Below are 15109 nucleotides of genomic sequence, written 5' to 3'. Positions count from 1 at the left end.
CATTAGGAATTTAAGGTTGAGACTGAGAAGTCCCTTTTTTACTCTCTGTATCATTCCTTGCATCACTACAAGTATCACACTTTCCTCCGCTGCAAAGACGAGGTGAGCATTTCCCTGCCCCCAACCAAGGATGGCCCCCCACCATTGCTTTGAGACCCTTGTGCCGATTTCGCTGTTTCTTTTCGTCTCCCCTTAGACGAATGCGATAGAAGAGCAGAGCGACGACCTGGGGCAGGAAGAGGTCGTCCAGCAGTGCATGAGGAACCAGCCTTGGCTGGAGAAGCTCTTCGACTCCTTCACTGACCTCCTCACGCAGGCCCAAACCAAGTGCGCCTGATGCAGAAGCAGAAAAAAAAACAAAACAAACCGAAACGACAACTTAGAAACACAAGGACAACGAAGGGCCCCCACTCCCCCGCCTTTCTTCGGGGGCCCAGTGGGCGTTGGCTGTTCGGGCTCCGGCGGCCGGAAGGGATGCGAGGCAGAGCATGGAGCGCTGAGAACAGTGCTTGATTTTTACGGGCATTTTACTTTTTGATTTCCACCTTCCTCCCCCCCCCCCCCCCCCCCCTACACACCCATTTCTGTGACTGTGGAGTTACATGGAATGGTGACGTTGCTCTCTGTCTCTCTCTCATACCTTTTCTCCTCCTCCTCCTAAACCACCTCTTTCAAGACCATCAGATCAATGGAGGATCATCCACTAGCAGGCTCGGTTTTTTTTGGTTTTTTTTCCATTTCTCTTTTCTTATACCCTTCACGCTCATCTTTTAAATACTCCCTTGAGCCGTAGATTTCCTTTTTTTTTTTTGCTGTGATCTGCTGCCACAGGAAGCAGGCAGAATTTCCTAATGAACCCTACTATTTATTCAGAAGCAGTGCGTGTGAGCGAATGAGTGTGTGTACGAGTGAACACCTGGGAGAGGGGGAATTTGTGGATGGGGGAAGAGACAGCAGTGGTGAATTTTTGGATTAACAAAGCTTTCGGGACTAGCCCCCCCCACCCCCCCTCCCCCTTCTTCCGTGTGTGGACATATGGTGGCCTTTTCGGTCTTTCTCACTCTAGGCTTCCATCTTCGAGAGCCCTCCCCTCCAGTATCTGCTTGCTTTCTTCCGCCTGTAGCCGTTGAAAGCCCAGTGAAATGATTGAAACGGTTTTGCCCAATGCGAGCCGCCGATTGCTGATCCCAGAGCCCAACTGCCGGAGGTGCTCCCGGGTTGGCCCCCCCCCCGCAAGCAGAGCATTGTCCCTGCCTGGCCTTTGGAAGCCATCGACAGCCGGCAAGGTCTGGGAGGGACTCGTACGGCAACGAAAAGAGCGAGAGAGGCCCGGGGGGGGGGGGGGGATCAGCTGGGGGGGGTCTGTGCCATGGGACCGACAGGATCGGCTTTTATGGCCCTGTTGGCCATCATGCTCTGTTGCTGAGCGGGAATCCCATATCTGCATGTGAGAGAGAGAGAGAGAGAGCAGCTGGCAAATTGTAAAGTCTACATTAACATCTTTGTGCAGACCAAAGACTGGGGGGATAAGGAGGTGCAGCAAATCAGAGCAGAGCATGGCCCCTGGAATGGTTTTGCTGGTGGTTTGGTAGGGATGGTGGTTTTGAGGAGTTTGACGGTGAAAACCGCTGGGAACGAGATTTCTAAAGGTTACCTTCCCCCCCCCCCCCCTCCTTCTTACCTGTCTTTTGATCCTCAAGCACAATCCCCTGCCCTCCCTTTTATTTTTTTTAATCCCTAAAAGGGGGAAAGTATTGTTAATCCGAAATCTGCGTCGGGCGAGGGCTCCCAGCCACGGGAAAGCATTTTCCCCCTGTTTGCAGGCTTCAGGAGCCTTTTCCCGTCCAGGGGGGGGCCGTGCAATCTGGTCCATGCTCTCCACTGGTTTCTTAAAATATCTCAACAAGGTGCAGGATCCCCAAGCTGGTAGGAAAAGGGGGGGGGGGGGAGATTTGGGTTAAAAATTGAGCCCGACGCCTTTGCCTTGGTAGAAAATAACTGCTGAATGTGTATATTTGTTTCTTTGAGCGCGGCAGGTAGATGGCGCCCAAAACGCTGCTCAGGCTTTACCCGAAGAAGGGAAAAGCCCCCACTGCAGCGAAAAATAGTGTTCAGGGAGGGGAAAGGGGGGGCCTTCTCAAATCCTGCTCGGTGGCTGGTGAGTTTGGGGGGGGGGGCGATGCTCCGTGCTGTCAGTGGGGGGGGGGGGGGGGAGGGGGGGGGGAAGAGGGCGGAGGTGGCTCTGCAGATGCTCCTTATCAAAGCTATGGGGGCGGCTCCCGGCCTGCTCTCGCCTCGTGCTTTGTTTGGGACCGGGGGAACGGCTGAGTTATTGTCTCCCTTTTGGTCTTCTCCTGGGCCTCCGTTCCGCAGACTTTTCCGAGCTCGCTGGAGAAAGTTCCAGCCGGGCCCTTTCTGTGCTCCTCCGGAGCCTGCCAGAATTATTGGGGGTTTAAAAGCAGGTGCGCTAGGGCCTTTTAAAGAGCGTCCTTTTTCTTTTTGCGATTTTACTAATAGAGAAGAGGCGTTATCCAAATAAGCGAGGCGGTGAGGAGGACAGTAATAAGTGCAAATAGTTTTAGGCTATTACATTTCTAAAATGTATTTGAACTGATTGCGTATTATAGAACTCTTCTCTCTCTCTCTCATTCTGAGTTTCTTTCCCCTTTGGTTAACATTAACGACGCACTGTTTTTTCTGGTCCCAGCTCACCATTGCGAAACCAGCGCGGGGTCGGGGTTTTTTTAAGCTTCTATATTGTACATATTGTATAGGAAAACACAAAGTCTATGTACCATATTGTATTTGACTATAGCTGAGTGAGGAGGAGGAGGAGGAACTGGCCTAGTTGTGAAAATGTTCAGTGTAACTGAACTTTAATTACTACTTATTGTTCAGAAAAGAAAAGGAAAAAAAAAAAAAAAAAAAACCCGAGAGAAGCTGGAAAGCTGCAGCTTCTACAGAGCTTACGCGGCGGAGTTTTATTTTTTCTTCTCCCTCCCTCCCTCCCTTTTTTTTTTTGGCTGCTGAGATTTTACCTTGACTGTTTTTAGAAAAAAACCACAAAAAACCCCCCAAAAAAAGCCAACAAAAAAAACGAACAGCAAAATTATAGCAAGAGTAGAAAAACCCGTGTTCGTTCCCCCCCTCCCCCCCTTTCAACCTGTCGTCGGGTCTTCTTCCAATGTCCCCCCTTCGTGTCTCTGACCTCCTCCTGTTCTAACCCGGGTCGGGTGTCGAGCCCTCGTTCTGGAGCCGCTGAGGGACCCTCACATGGCGTCTTGGGTGCCAGGAAGTCGATGGGCTCATGTGCTGGTGTGATGGATGCATGTGGCTTTAGTTCCTCAGACCCCCCCCCCCTCTTCTGCTGGGCAGGAATAGTTGCATTAGCAGTATTGTGGTATTTTTGTACAAACTTGACCCTTTTTTCCCCCCCCCCCCAGTTTTCTTTAGTTGGGCAAATTGTGTTGTGGTATGGCAAGAAGGCCCATGGTCATGTGATGGATGAGCGGCGGCTGTGCATAATCTGGGCCTCGGTAGTTTTCACTGGGCAACTTGTATGGGGGGGGGGGGGGGGATTTCGGAGCTCTCCCTTTTATAATTTTGCAGTCAGCTCTGTTGTACTGCTTCTTGGTGGGATAACAGAGGCACCGGAGCGCTGGAAGGCGATAGGAGCATCTTCTAGTAAGAAAATTGTCGTCCCCCCCCTTCAGCTCCACTCTCTTCACGTCCCCAGTACAAGCCTCGGACACTGGTACTTGGGGATCCCGTTAGGGTAATGGGGCGCAACGGAGCAGTAATAAGAGTAGCGCACTGAGCTATTTGCCTTTGGCACGCACTTGTTGAAGCCCTGGAAGACTCGCTACCCTTGTCCTCTTCCTCTCCTCTGGTGCTGTTGATGGATAAGGGAAGGAATGTGACATGGCTTTAATGTAGAAAGCTTTATCCCCCCTCCTCGTGCTCTAGAGCTGCTGGCACCCCCACCCCAGCAGCAAGGACGCCGGGCAAAGTCTTCCATCATTGGCTCCGGCCTTTGCAGCTTGCTAGTCAGCCTGGCGTAACCAAGAAGAGCCAGCGAATTGTGGTTGATGGGGGGGGGGGACAGTCACTTCCCTCCCATCCTTGTGTAGCTCTTCCAGGGCCTGCAGCCCTGGTCCTCTCTCTGCTTCTGTGCTCCCTGCTTGTTAACAACTCAAAAGAGGCGTCTGCCACTGCGGCTCTTCCCCCCCCCCCCCCCCTGCTTCCTGGAGACTGGCGGACCTGGCTGCGGCATAGTGCTAGAGGGGAGCACTATGCCATCTCTCTATCTTACAAGCAGCTCCTGTTTTACCCCCCCCACCCCCAATTTCTCCTCTCCAGTCATGACTGGAACCCAAGTTAGGTGCCTTTTTTTCCCCCCCACAGAAAATTCACCTAAATTTAGGGCTGCTATTCATTTGCCTAGATTTAGGCGCCTAAGTTAGATGCCTAGCGATGGAAATCACTTAGTTCCCCCTCCCTGACTCCGCCACCCCCGTTTTAGCATCCTCATTGGGCACTCGGCCCTAGCAAATGATCTAAAGGGGGAGGGAATTTAGGGCCTGACTCCAAAGTTAGATGCCTAAAACCTTTGAAAATTGAGCTGTTTGCTTTTGGGCTCCTGGTCCTGGAGGCCAGAGGGAATGCAGCTGCACTTGATCAGATATCTAGGAGAAATGGCATTTTGTTTGTTCGTTAAAGGGGCTGAAGCAACACACGTCCACAATCACGAGGGACCGAGTTTGGGCTTGGTGTGGGCATACATTGTATGCTGTGTAGATGCGTATATAAAGTATACATACGCATGGGGACCTTTTGGTTTTTAATTTGTATCCTCTCCTGCAGATTTCAGTGCTCTAACAAAATCATTTTTACACTGATTTTTGGTTGTTATAACACATAGAAGAAAAATCGGTGGAAAAGTCTTTTTTTTTTTTTGTTCCAACATTGAAATTCCCAGAAAAAATAAAATAAGCAAAAAAAAAAACAAAAACCAAGGTCTCCATGTACGCAGCATTCTGTTGATAGACAGAAGAGGGTCCCTGTCCCATGGAGTTTACAGTCGAGGCTAGATGTGCCCTGATGGCTTAGAGATCATTAGCAGATCTGCACAGGGATGGGGACTGGCGGGGGTGAAAAGAACGGAGTCGTCGTGGGCCGGCTCTCTTTTCTGTCTTACGCTTTTCTGGGTCACCTGGAAAAGCCCTGTGGTACTCTCCGCCCTGTGACTTTTCCTGCTGCAGGACCAGAAAGAAGAGCCTGGATTTAGTCTGTGCTAAGCGAGTTACGGGGACGGGGGGGGGGGCGCAAGGAGAGACTGTGGAGGAATTCGGGCCGCCACGGAATTTACCAGCTGCTAACAAGTTACACCCGGCTCACACACCAACGGTTGCCTTTAGTCTTCTGCTGAAATAGACGGGGAGTTCCGGGTTTGAAAATCTGGCTTGGGAGGAGCCTTGTTTGATGATCTCTTTTCCGAGTGCAGGCTCTATTCAGGATAGTGAGCCTGAGGCCTGGGAACAGTGATTGCTAAGAGAAGTTTCATATCATCTAAAACCAAAGGCAGAGAGGTTGCTGGTCCTTCCGAAAGTGAGGCCGTTGCGATGACTTGTTCTTCAGAAGTTGCCGGAAGAGGACATCCAGTGGCGGCATCTCATAGGGCCTCAGGCTTTCCCGCCCGTCTGGTGTCCTGCCCGGCCCTGAGTGTTGCCAGTATAAGGCATCAGCATGCTGCACTACGTCACGAGGCGGGGCGTTTCATTTTTGGTCTGGATTGGTCCGACCTGGAGCCATGAAAGGTTTGAATGGCAGTAAACATGCTGGGGAGATGCCACCATAACGAGCCCAGGAGCTCCGCATCGCTTTGATGGAACGCGTCTGCCAGTCTGCGTTCGGGAAGGACGGCATGTGCGTTGAACGGATTCCTCGCTTTTCAGTTTTTGCTTTCAGCTTGCCCGGGCCCCTGTTTGATGGAGTCCAGGGCTGTTGGGTCTTAAGCCACTGGCCATGGCCTGTGAGCCTGGTTTGATTGGTCCGAGACGGGCGGTTATGGCCCTGTGTTCTGTTGCTAGCCTTCAGACTCTGTATCCCGCTCCCTGGGAATGTGTTTACTGGACGTTTACAAAGAGGTTTTTGTATCGTACTTCACCAAGCTCTCCACATGCGCATAATAGAATACAGCACAATGATTTTCCTTACTAGATTAAAGGCTTTGGTCCTGCTTACTGTGAGTGGGATGGGGTTTAGTTGTGGAAACCTCGTAAGGGGTTTAACATCTTTAAGAAGATGTTAAATTAGCTTCTGCTGCCTCGTTTGCGGTTGGAGTTGAACTGTCGGGGAGCCTCCGTGATGTCATCAAGCAGCACTCGCGGGTGATTGGTTGGAGACTGCCCTGTTGCATCAGCGCAGTGATTGAAAGGCTCCATAAATGAATTAAGGTTCATTGAACGGTTTTGCCTACAAGAGGCCTTTTTGCGAAGGTAAATGAGGTTTAGGTGTATGAATATGCATGCGTTGCCAAGAAAAGTCGATGTGTACCGTATGTACGTGGACCGTTAATTGAGCGATCTTAAAAGTTAAACTTGGGGGAGGGGGGGAGCATTTCGGTGGAGCGCTGTATTTCCTATTCAAACTGCAATAACGGGATGCGGCCGCTTCTCTTGGAGCAATCCCGAAGCCGCTTAGAAATGTTGCAAAGAGATGCTGGTGCACTTAGAGTCAAGCCGAAGCCGCTAGGAGATGTTAGGCCAGAAGAAGCCCTAGGAAGGGGTGGGGGATGTTTTTCTGGCTGATTTGGATTTCTTCTTCTTGCACGTTCGGGGGGGGGGGGGGGGGATGGAATTTCCAGAGATGTGGGCTTCAGACTTTTTTTTTCAGTCCCTATCCACCTTTTGATTTTCGGACAAACCTAGCACAAAAAGAGAAGCTCCAGAAGCCTGTAAAGTCAGTCTGTGCCCCCAGTTCTTCAGCATCAGCTGTGTAGGCTGGAAGACTGATTATTTCTGTCTGTTTTGTAAGGGGGGGGGGGTGGAGGGGGAATGATCCGCAATATCCTGCAAGCATTTCCCCCTAAATGTAAGAAGTGGGTACTAGTACTGTTACCGGTGGGATGATTTTCTCCCAAAGTCTTCCCAAGTTGGGATTTGTTGCATGTGCGGATCTGCCGCCCCTATTTTTCTACCATTTCCCCAGCGGCTAGGATGTAGGCCCTGCAGTAAAAATGGATTTCTCTTCTGGCTCCTGCCATCGGCCTTGCTCGGATCCTGTGCCAGGCCCCGTCGCCATAATAATTTTAGACGTGGGTGCGCTAGGCCCTGTGGGGTCAGCAGTCACAGACAAAGGTTCCTGGCAGATTTAGGGATTAGCTGAACCTCCCTGGGCTTTTTCTGTCTTACCTTTGATCCCTTGGCCTTTGGAGAACTGCAGTCCCGTTTTTTTCTACGTAGAAATTTCACAGGATGAAACGTCGGTGGCCGTAGGGCCGGGTGGTCTGCTCAGCAGGGACGTGCACAGAGAAATGGAGCGCGGTTACGGTCTCTCGTTGATTCCCTTAGGGCCTGACATCCTCCACTTTTTGGCTACAGGGAAAAATGCTTGGAGTACCTCCAGCCCTAAAAAGAGGTTGATGCAACTTGTACAGAGGGGGGGGAGGGGATGTGTTTGGTTAGATTTTAGCAAATCTTTCTGCCATCAGCAAGTTTTCTAAAGTATTTTTCAGACACAAGGGCGGCGAAGTGCTGGAGACACCAGAAGTATTTTACAGAGCCACAAGATGCAAGGTGGATTGCCTCACGGGGTTTGTTTTTTTCCCTTGCTCCCCTTGTATGCTCTCGCACACCTTCCTCAGCATCTTCTGCTTTCTCGCTGGCTGGCAGCGTGTGCGGACAGGGTCTGCGTTCGAGGCAGACTTTGCCGATCCACTCTCGGGCGTCTTCCCCCTCCCCCCCCCTCCTTTCCCGAGACACCCGCACAGAAACGCAGCCCGAAATCCAGCCCGATCTGACAACTCGGGCTTACATATTGGAGGGGAAAGGGGGTCATGCCAGGAAGCACGAGCTGATCGGTTGTTAACCTTCCTTTTATTTATTTTATTTTTGGTTTGTTTGAAGTCCCTAAAGGTTGGTAGCCAAGTGTGGAAACCGGTGAAATCCCTGCCGTGCCTCGCCGCCACCTGGCGAGCAGGCGGGCTGCGCGGAGCTGGAGAGTCACTGGGTATGCCGGTGACTGCTGTCTACGTCACTCCCAAGCAAGCATCCCCAACATCAGCGGGTAAAGCAGCAGAAGCAGGTGTATAAAGTATTTAAATAATAAGAGTAATAATTATAATAAAAGTCCCACGTGAGCGAACTGATCGAATCTGCAAACAGGGAAAATCTATTGTAGCCCCATCAAGCTGTCTGTGGGGGAGGGGAGGGTCATTCTCCCCCCCTCCCCAATTCATGTTAGTTTGATAGATTATTAAGAAAAATAAATAAATGCAAGATTTGGGTTGATGACATTCTAGAAAAATAATGAGATTTTCTTTTTCCATGCTACCAAATTTAATACAGAACTAAACCCCTAACTCCCTTTTCGTCCCTTCCTGTTCCAGTCCCCCCCCCCCCCCCAACACCATCTTCCGTCCCCGGCCCTTTTTACGTGTCCTAACCTAGAACCTTTTTTACGATGTGTGCTATGTGTAACTTGTTCCTGCCTCAAAGGTATTGTTACAATATTTGAATTTGTGTTCCTGTATGGATGTTATTATATATTTTTTATTGTTTATTAGTGTCTGACAATGTTTTTTCTCTCAATATGTACAACTCACATTGTATACTGTGTACACAAAATGAAAAAAGAAAAAAAACACTTTTCTTTGCATCCCCCGCCGTGGCTGAGTTTTGTTTGTGTGCGGGGTGGGGCGTTGCGGATCCTTTAAGAACAGAAGAAGTGCCTTGCTCAGTCAGCCCAAAGGGCCAGCGAGCCAAAGTATCCCAACTCCAACGGTGGCCGGTCTGGGTTGCTTGCAAGTAGCCAGCAGCTCCATAGGACGGTGTTGATTTTCTGTTGCAATCCCAGACGAAGAGATGCCCATAAAACGTTTGTGGACGCATGAGGATCTGTCTGCCCACGCTCAGTCCCTCATCCCAATTACACCCGTGGGCCGGGTCGGTCTTCATCCTACTGCCACTGTCCCATGCAAGCTGATCAAGCACTCTGCAGCATTTTCTTGTCGAGCCTTCTGTTGTTTAAAAAAAAAAAAAAAAAGTCTAACCTGCAATCATCGCTGCACTTTACACAAATAACATACCATAACTTATGCAACAGTAATTAAAAAGGATAAACTACAAAACCCAAATAAGCTGATGGCCACAACTTTGCCCCATCACGCTGGGACTCCAGAAGCATTGAAGGCAAGCATACACAAATGAGTTTTAAGGCTCTTTTTAAAGGACTCAAGCATGGGTGCAGCCTCTGGTAAATCATTCCAAAGACGAGAGCCAGCGACCGAAAAGGTGCTCTCTAGTGACATCCAATCTTGCCAATTTAGGAGCTGGTATGTCCAATAAATTTTTGTTAAGCTGATTGGAGAGGCAGCTTGTGGGCTTGTAAAATCGAAGAGTGGATGCACGCCAGCTGGAGGGAGGAGTTCTTAAGCAATTTGTAGATGAGAGTCCATACTTTATAGTGAATTCTGCATTTAACTGGTAGCCAGTGTAGACCAGTGAGTACAGGAGTGATGTGATCAGTGTGTTTGGTTCCTGTCACGATTCTTGCAGGGGTGTTCTGAATTATTTGAAGAGGGCGCCTGCTGCAAGCTGGACCTCCGAGAAGCAGAGAACTACAATAGTCCAGAGAATTCAGTATGAGACATTGTAAAACTGTGCGAAAATCTTGGTAATTTAATAATGGCTTGAGATTATGGAGTAGATGAAGTTTATAGAAAGAGGATTTGACAGTGGTTGAAATGTTGCTTCCTAAAAAGATTATGAGCCTAGGATCACCCCTAATTTTCTTGCAGGTTTTTTTTTTTGATTGGGAGTTGCTGTCCATCCATAACTGTAACCGATGGGATTTGTAGTGAAATTGCTTTTATTGAGGAAAGTAGAATTTCAGTTTTTGCAATATTGAGTTGCAGACAGTACAGTATTCATGCATGAAATTACTAAATCAAAGGTATGTGACCATGATGTGGTATAGGGTAAGGAAAATTGTATATTGTCTGCATATATTTTATAATTAATACCAAAACATGAGAAAATTTAGCAAAGGGAACCAGGTAAATATTGAAAACTATGAGAGAGTGGAACCTTATGGTACGCTGGATGATATGTTAAACCAGTCAGAAGAAAAGGACCCCCGTAGGTATGCATTGGGTGCATGAGGATAAGCATAACATAAACCAAGCTAGCACGGTGCCTGTGATTCCAGTGGACTGTAAACGTGCAAGTAAGATTGAGTGAACAATGATCTCAAATGTGGAGGATGTAGCAACTAAAACCATGATATAGTCAGCATCGAAACTGTATAAGATGGTTTCAAACGTGGACAAGAGGAGGGACTCTCTCTCTGTCATACCCTTTCCCAAAGCCATGCTGATGAAGGTCGTGATCCTCTTATGTATTCCATGAGTTGGTGTAATACAACTGACTCAAGGATTTTGGTTAGAAATGGTAGGGGATAGATGGGGTGGAAATGAAGATGGGTATCGGGAGTAACGGGCTTGTTGTAACGTGTCTGGTATTGTGCCAGAGAATAAAAAGAGGTTGATCAAAACTGCAAGGTGGGCAGAAAGGTCTGCACCAACATATTGCAGGGTTGCAATTGGGCAGTAACACTGTGGGCAACTTGAAGGCTTCATGTTGATTATAATACGGTTGATAGTATCTGAATCCACGTCAGAAAAGGAGTCCCATTTTGCATCCAGTGGCGAGGTTCTGTTATTTTTATTTCCTCTTCCTTCTGCTCCACCAGTCCCGAACCTATTGGTTATATCCTTTCATCCAGCGCATGGAGGCAGTTGGTTTTTTTTTTTTTTATATAATGACATCACCTGCATCAGTCATATTTAGAACATAATAAAACTCACATCCACATGATCATGAGGAAATATGTACTTAAAAAAGGGGAATCCGTATCAGAGAAAATGTGCTCTTATTAATACAATCTCCAGGCTCCTGCCCGCAATGGGCTACAACCAGCAGCGTGGATGAGCACTAGATTCACGTCATTTACTTCTTCCCAGTCCTACACTATATTATTCATAACAATTTTTATTATTAAAATTACTTATCTTGTAACTTTCATTTTGCCAACATGTACTTAATATTCTATTTATTTTCTAGCCCGCTGCGGTACCTCAACTTCACAATGTTTTCGGCATTAACTTATGCCTTCGTCAGGGGAACAAGCATTATCTACCAAAAAAAAAAGAACACACAAAACCACAACTTTTGCTCTTTCTCTTTAACATTTTCAATTTTTAAACAAGCTACCAAGGTGCAACATACCCTCATTCACGGCCAAACCTGGCTCCACAGCGCAGCTCAAAAATGGCGCGCTCATGAATCCCAAAAAACCGGAAGTGCTTTTTTAAAGGAAACTGCTCCCCCCCCCCCTCCAATCCTACCAATCAAATGGACCAAACTTCAGCTCCATGCACACAGACCAATCAACTTCTTCTTTGCTGAGGCCTTCAGGCTGGACCCTTCTCAAAGTAAAGAGCCATCGTTGCTCACGCTGCAGCAACCGCAACTTTAAATCACCACCCCTGGCGTCACAGTGCAGCATCTCCAGAACAGTACAACACACGTCCTCAAACGGATGATCAAGGGCCAGACAATGCTGTACCAATGGTACCTCCGCCTTCTTGCCCTTTAAAGTACTTTTCTGTTCAATTAAACGTGTTTTTCATTGTCTCGTTGTTTTCCCTACATATAATAAGTCGCACGGACACCATACCACAGACACGAGTTTACTAGAAGTACATGTCGTTCTCACTGCAATTTTTGTTAGAGGAAAGTTAATATTAGAATGCGATCGTGCACATACAGAGCACCAATTACAAGGAAAATGCCCTGCCTGCTCAGGTGAATAAACTGGGCTCCCCTTGAAAAAGGACCGCACCACTCGGGAATTGAGTCAGGAGGCCTACTTTCAAATAGTGCAAAGGTGGGGGGGGGGTCCACATCAGACAGACCTGAGGGCTTCCAGACCGAACTGGAAACTGAAAGGCTTTTTCAGTCAGCGCAGAGAAGGAGGCAGCGAAGTGAGAGATGCTTTTTCAACAACGTTGGAAGGGATACAAACTTCTGTATCTTCCCCCCCCATGGCCGCTAATAGCTCCCATGTTAAGGAAAATAGAAAGGGAAGCAGTATCAGTACTGTTGGTAGCTCCCGACTGACCGCGAAGGCCGTGGTATGCAGACATAATTAGCCTTAGGTCAAGGGTCTTCTACATCAGGGACCTGTAGCGAGGGAGGATCCAAGGTTAGCAAGGAAAGGTTACTCCCCCCTCTGTGATTACCACGATGTTGCCTTCTAGAAAGAGATCCACTTCTTTGTGTTAGACATAAGTGTGGCTCATTTTTGAGGATTGTTGCAGGAACAGAAATTTATCTCCATGGGGTGCACAAATAGGGGATATGCTTGCCTCTTTACAATGTGCTTTGGATAAAGGTTTAGCTTTAAATTCTTTAAAGGTACAATTAGCTGCCATTTCTAGTTTTCGTGGTCGAATAGGGGGTCATTTGATTTCTTCCCATATGGATATTGCTCGTTTTCTCAGTGGCGTGAAGCATATGTGTCCACCAATCAGATCTGTTGTTCCTCATTGGAATTTAAATCTAGGCTTGCAAGCTTTAGCTAAACCTCCTTTGGACCCTTTGAGTCAATCATCAATAAAGGATCTGAAATTCAAACTAGAAAGGTAGCTCTCACTTTGGCCAGATGAATATCTGAATGGTAGGCCTTTTTCATGGCAGTCTCCTTTTTCACTAAGAATTCTGTTATTTTGAGACTGTTCCTTTTTTTTCTGTGGGCCGTGTAAAGGAGACTCAAAGGGTTCAAATAGCAAGGTGGTTAAAAAAAAATTGCTATTGCTTCGGCTTATTTGATTCAAGGTAGGAATGTGCCAGAAATGATTAGAGCTCATTCAACACGTGCGCTGGCTTCGTCCTGGGCTGAAAGATGCGCAGTATGTCCAGTCACCAAGGCCCTCTTTGGGGGACCCATTTATAAGACACTACAGGTTGGAGCTTCTCACTAGACAAGATGCCATTTTTTGGTTCTGCAGTTTTAAAAGCGGGATTGTCATCCACCCACCCTTAGAATGGGCTTTGGTACTTCCCAAAGGTTCAGGGCTAGTGGAGCAGACGGAAGAGGAAGGAAAAATTCTTACCTGTTAATTTCCTTTCCTTCTGCTACACCAGTCCAGAACCCCTATTATATAAAATTAAAAAAAAGTGAGTTTGTATTTACTGGGGTTGTTTTTTTTTGCAGAAATTGACCTTCCTTCAATTTTTTAAAGAGAGGATATCCTAGTAGGGTATGAAACTGCAAGATGAAGAGTTGCCTAGTTTTTATTTTTATTCTTTTTAATTAGGACTGTTTTGGGTTTTCTAGTAACGCCATTGTTACTATTAGGTTGGAAGTTGTTTATAATTGATTTGGCTTTGACAGTAGTAAACCGGCTGGATATGTTCTAAATAGAACATTTATGCATGTGATGTCGTATTAAAAAAAAAACTCTGCCTCTGTGCTGGATGAGAGGCTGTAACCCATAGGTTCTGGCCTGGTGTAGCAAAACGAAGGAAAAATTAACAGGCAGGACATAAAGAGAAATGATTTATTTAAAGTTAATATACCGCTTGTAAAGCAAGCTAACCAAGGGAGATGGACTTGGGAGATGAGAGAAGCTATAATAGATCATTTTCGTTTTTTGGATAAAGAATGAATCAATTTGGTTGCAGTAGTCAGATGAAGATGGTAGATGATTAAAAGAACTTTTTGTGACAAGAGATTTGACTGTTGAATAGTTGTGCACAATATTAGCAAATTGATTTTTTTGTAATAAAAGTTCCTTTTGTAAGGTCAATTTTATTGTGCTAGTTCCTTAGATGAATGTTATATTCTGTTTTTTGCTGTAAAATAGGATTACTTCTCCAGCAACTTTCAAGACATCTGAGCTTCTGTTTCCTACTTTTTAATTCTGTCGTGTACTATGGGGCACCATGAATTCGCTTAGATTAAAACTTTTTTTTAAAGGGGTGACTTCATTGATGGTGGTATCTAGAACATCTGCTCATGTTTTGGTAGCTGGATTGCATATTGTCCATTAGAGTAGCTGTAAATGAATCCTAATCAATATGTACTCTCCTAAAGGTTTCAGATTTAAGAGTCATTTTAGAAGTAGTGAGTATTGACAATGGAAAGGTGAACTTGATCAGACTATACTCTTACCATGGCATGGGTTGATGACTTAAAGTAACAGTGGAAGTATCAATATAGAAACACGATGGCAGAAAAAGACCATAAGGCTCATCTAGTCTGCCCATCTGTCCAATTAATTTATCATCATAATTCTCCTCACTTCCTTAGAGATCCCCTGTATTTATCCCATGCTTTCTTGTATTCAGATACTGTTTTGGTCTCGGAAGCTGTTCCATGCATCCACCACCCCCTCTGGGTAAAGAAAACTTTCCTAAGATTACGCCTGAATCTACCCCATTTCACCCTCATCTCATGACCCCTCCTCATTCGAGAGCCTTCTTTCCATTGAAAAAGGTTCACCTTCGGTGCGTGGAAACCTGGGAGATATTGTTTGGTCACCTTAAGATCATCAGGTGCAATTACCTTCAGATCCCCCTCTTCCTTTTTTGCTTAGAAGAATTTCACCTCCAATACTGGAACTTTCCCTTGGGGTTTTGCATCCTAAATGCATTACTCTGCATTTTTTTTAGCATTAAATCTGAGCTGCCAGACCATAGAGCAGGACTTCCCAAACCTGTCCTGGGGACCCCACAGCCAGTCGGGTTTTCAGGATCTCCACAACGAATATGCATGAGATAAATTTGCATATACTGAGTCTCTATGGTATGCAAATGTGGAGATC

The 15109-nt window shown here is 46.8% G+C and overlaps 1 protein-coding gene and 1 long non-coding RNA gene across 2 annotated transcripts in view; one reads left to right on the top strand and one right to left on the bottom strand.

Annotated features, from left to right (window-relative positions):
* The window catches only part of PRR12 (proline rich 12), a 59724-nt gene extending 56767 nt beyond the window's left edge, over positions 1 to 2957 (top strand). Inside the window, exons 13-14 of the mRNA XM_029584686.1 lie at positions 7 to 102; positions 197 to 2957. Coding sequence (XP_029440546.1) covers positions 7 to 102; positions 197 to 337 — 237 coding nt within the window. The 3' untranslated portion in view covers positions 338 to 2957. The remainder of the gene's footprint in view (positions 1 to 6; positions 103 to 196) is intronic.
* A 5794-nt stretch (positions 2958 to 8751) lies between these two features.
* LOC115080494 lies at positions 8752 to 11644 on the bottom strand. The gene is made up of 2 exons (XR_003853578.1): positions 11508 to 11644; positions 8752 to 9238 (listed from the first exon to the last, which is right to left on the bottom strand). It is a non-coding gene; the product is annotated as an uncharacterized LOC115080494 (long non-coding RNA).
* Positions 11645 to 15109: the final 3465 nt, after the last annotated feature.

Source organism: Rhinatrema bivittatum, chromosome 19 (assembly GCF_901001135.1).
Source record: "Rhinatrema bivittatum chromosome 19, aRhiBiv1.1, whole genome shotgun sequence".
NCBI classification, from domain to species: domain Eukaryota; kingdom Metazoa; phylum Chordata; class Amphibia; order Gymnophiona; family Rhinatrematidae; genus Rhinatrema; species Rhinatrema bivittatum.
The sequence above is the reverse complement of the archived record's forward strand: the minus strand, read 5'-3'. Positions and strand labels throughout refer to the sequence as shown.